The 3,146-nt window shown below is 38.6% G+C and overlaps 1 protein-coding gene across 1 annotated transcript in view; it reads left to right on the top strand.

The window, feature by feature from the left end:
• Positions 1–54: 54 nt before the first annotated feature.
• PHIP (pleckstrin homology domain interacting protein) overlaps positions 55–3,146 on the top strand; it is a 105,537-nt gene continuing 102,445 nt past the window's right edge. The window contains exon 1 of the mRNA XM_009075035.1: positions 55–210. Coding sequence (XP_009073283.1) covers positions 55–210 — 156 coding nt within the window. The remainder of the gene's footprint in view (positions 211–3,146) is intronic.

The following is a 3,146-nucleotide window of genomic DNA, read 5'->3' on the forward strand; positions in this document are numbered from 1 at the left end:
GGGCGCGCTCGGCCGCGCGCACCGCCCCGCGCTGCACACACACACAGAGACACAATGGGGCCGTGGGGCAGCAGCTCTAGGGGCCTGAAACCATCTGCAGCTGGCTCAGCTCGCTGTGCTGCGCCGTCTCTGCTCGCTCTTCCCTTAACTCGCGTCGGCCTCTCCGCTCGAGGTGCCCTCCGCGGTGCCCCTCTGGGGCCGGCGGTGCTGGTTAGGTGTGTGTTGTGGCTCTGCGTTCTTCATGGGCAGTGTATCTATCTGGTGTGGAACTCTGATTGCTTGCACATCACAAATTTGACTTACATGGTGGTTCTTTGTTTTTTTTTCTTTTTTCCGCCTTTTTTAATCGTCTCCCGGCGCGTGCTTTTCATCATCACTGATAAAAGCAAGTGTTAGTTGCAGTGATGTAGCTCTTGTTAGCAGAGAGGGGTCTGGATATTTTATCCCTTCCTAGCAAATTGTGAACTACAGTAGTTGGGCAAACAGCAATTAAGATGTCTGAATTGTGCCTCTTAGCAACTTGTTGCTAGTATTGTTTTCGTTACAGGTGCACTGTTGCACGGTTTAGTTTGAGTCTCTGGGTAGGATTTAAGAGGAAGATTTAGCTCTGCTTGTGGTGCTCATCAAAGGTTTCCCTTCAGGCTCACTGGTCAGTTCTGGCAGTTCTGAACTCCAGTACATCTGAGGCATAAATGTGTGGAGAACTTTCTGAGCTTGCACTAAAGGAGACAGAACAGTTTCCACCTGTGATGCATCCAGTAAAGGCTGTTGACATATACATTATTTTAGTTATGTTGCAAATGTTACGCTACAAATCATAGGTATTTATTGTAGTGGAACATGTTAACTTACTGTGGGTTTTTTCTGGAGCAAGAGGTGGATTAGCACAGGCATTTTTATACATGTGGTGTGGAAGAACTGATAGTGGTTGACTTGTTCAAAACCAATACTTTTGAATTTTTTTGAAATCAAATATCATCAAGAAATTCAACTGGGAATTTCCAAGTGTTTTGTTATTTTATATAGCATGATATATCATGCTATGTTAATACTAATGATATTAAAAATTAATTTATTAAGAGTAACATAATATATGATGCCATTCTTAATTAGTTAGTTATTTGTAACACTGGGAGGCTGTGTTAACCGTTTCAAACAATGGTCAGAAGTTGCTTGGCAAAACTTACCATGAATCTTTCTCTTTTTTTCCTGTAAATTACAAAAAATTGGAGGTGCAGTCTAGGCATAGCACAGATTTATGTTTCTTAGACATAGTCAGGATATAAAAGGATGTGAAGAAAGAAAGTGAGGAAAAAGATATTTTAAAGGTTAAAGTAAGAAGGCTTAATGAGCAATGAGTTAATTCAGACTCTTCTTTCCAAGAAATGTCTTTTATTGGAATGCAGGGAAATACCAATTTAGTCATAATAGGACTGACATAAGATGTACTTCCTCAAAATTCGGACTTGATGCTGGATATGTGTATTTGGGGAGGTGATGCTGACTAGGTCATTTCTTCTTAGTTTTCTGTTCATAACAAACTTTCCTTAGAAAGCTTCCTGATAAACATTTCTATGCCCTTTGCCACCTTGTCCCTACCTAGATGTTAGAGTGGGTAGAGGGAAGAAATTGGTTAGTTTGTTCTTAATGCTTCTCTCCCTTCTCTATTTGTTCTTGTTTCAATTGTTAAAGACGTGTGAACTTTGTGTTACTTGACATTTCGGGCTGGTGAGAGCTGGCACGGAAGTGCCTTTGCAGCGTGACAGTTACATTTTGTACAAAACAAGTGTTCTTCACAACGTCTGATTTCGTTATACAAAAACTTGTTTATCTCAAACCAAAGGATCTTTAGATTTTAAGTTTAAAGGCTGATGATGAGCTAACACTTTGTTTCTTCATGTTTTAATTTTTATTTCCAGCTTTAATATGCTGATTCTTGTTTCTGAAGATGACATGTTTTGTCAGTTCTGGTACCAGACATGGTACTCAGACATGAGTTCCTTGAGCTTTTGCTAAACTTTGTAGAAGGATCTGAAGGGAGAAAAGCTAAAAGATAAGGTTAACAGTAAATGTAGTGTTAGATGTCTGACTTTTACTCTAGGAGGGAATAAGGGCTCTGTGTAACTTCTCTTGCTGTGTGCAAGTGATGCTTTTTATTAAACACATGTATAATAAATCCTGCCTTTAATATGTATATATATGGATATTTTTTCAAGAGATGATGATGTCCTTTATTTTGTCCTTATTTTGAAGACATCTATTTCAAAATTCCTATCAGAATTACCTTTCTGTTATTAGGCTGAAATTTAAAGCCTTAGGTGTTTTATTTCTGTAACTTAATTTGTGCAAATAATGTTAAATCCAATGCAATTTTCGTCTTGTAAATTACTTTCATTTTTCTGTTTGGCCAGTGAAAGTAAATGTTTCATTTTCTTCTAAGCTAATACCTTACACGCTGTGCATGCTTGTAATGCTGCAGGAAAATACATGAGTTCAGAAATGCCATTATACTTATTTTATATTCTGAAGTGATTTTTCTTGAATTTAAATATTTCTACACTATACTTTTCTGCAGTCACCGTTTGTGGTATAAATCACTTGAATCTTGTTCTGATAGTGTAGGCTCTTATTTCAGAGTGCCAATCTCATTCTAATATTGCCTGTATTAAGATTTCTATCTGTGCTGTAACATAAGACTTGCTGAGAATTGAGTCCCTGGTAGGCTACTTCCAACACAGGTGTTCTGAGGATGATGGAACTCTTCAGTAACAGATCTCAGGATGTTTCGTGTTCTCTCACATCTGTTGTGAAAAGTTACTAACTGTAAGCCAGCCAATTTTCTTTTTTTTTTATTTTTTATTTTTTGAAAGATTGAGGATTTCTCATGATGGGGCACAGAAACTGAGTTTTAGGAGTTAACAGCTCATTTCAGCAGGGCAGGGCAGCCTTGTGAATTGTTTATAGATTGTGGATAAAGTGTTGTGTCACGTTGCTGGGTTTTAAAGCACCTTTGTCAGGGCCTTTGTTAGGACACATGAGCAAGCTTTGGCGCATCATTTGGCTCCAGGGTAATTGTTTGGGTTTTTTTTTTCATGTTGCAGTTTCCCTATGGGTGTAGCTGCTCTAAATGTATGCTGTGGATGAGA

The sequence above is a fragment of the Acanthisitta chloris genome, unplaced genomic scaffold, assembly GCF_000695815.1.
Source record: "Acanthisitta chloris isolate BGI_N310 unplaced genomic scaffold, ASM69581v1 scaffold24615, whole genome shotgun sequence".
In the NCBI taxonomy this organism is placed as follows: Eukaryota; Metazoa; Chordata; class Aves; order Passeriformes; family Acanthisittidae; genus Acanthisitta; species Acanthisitta chloris.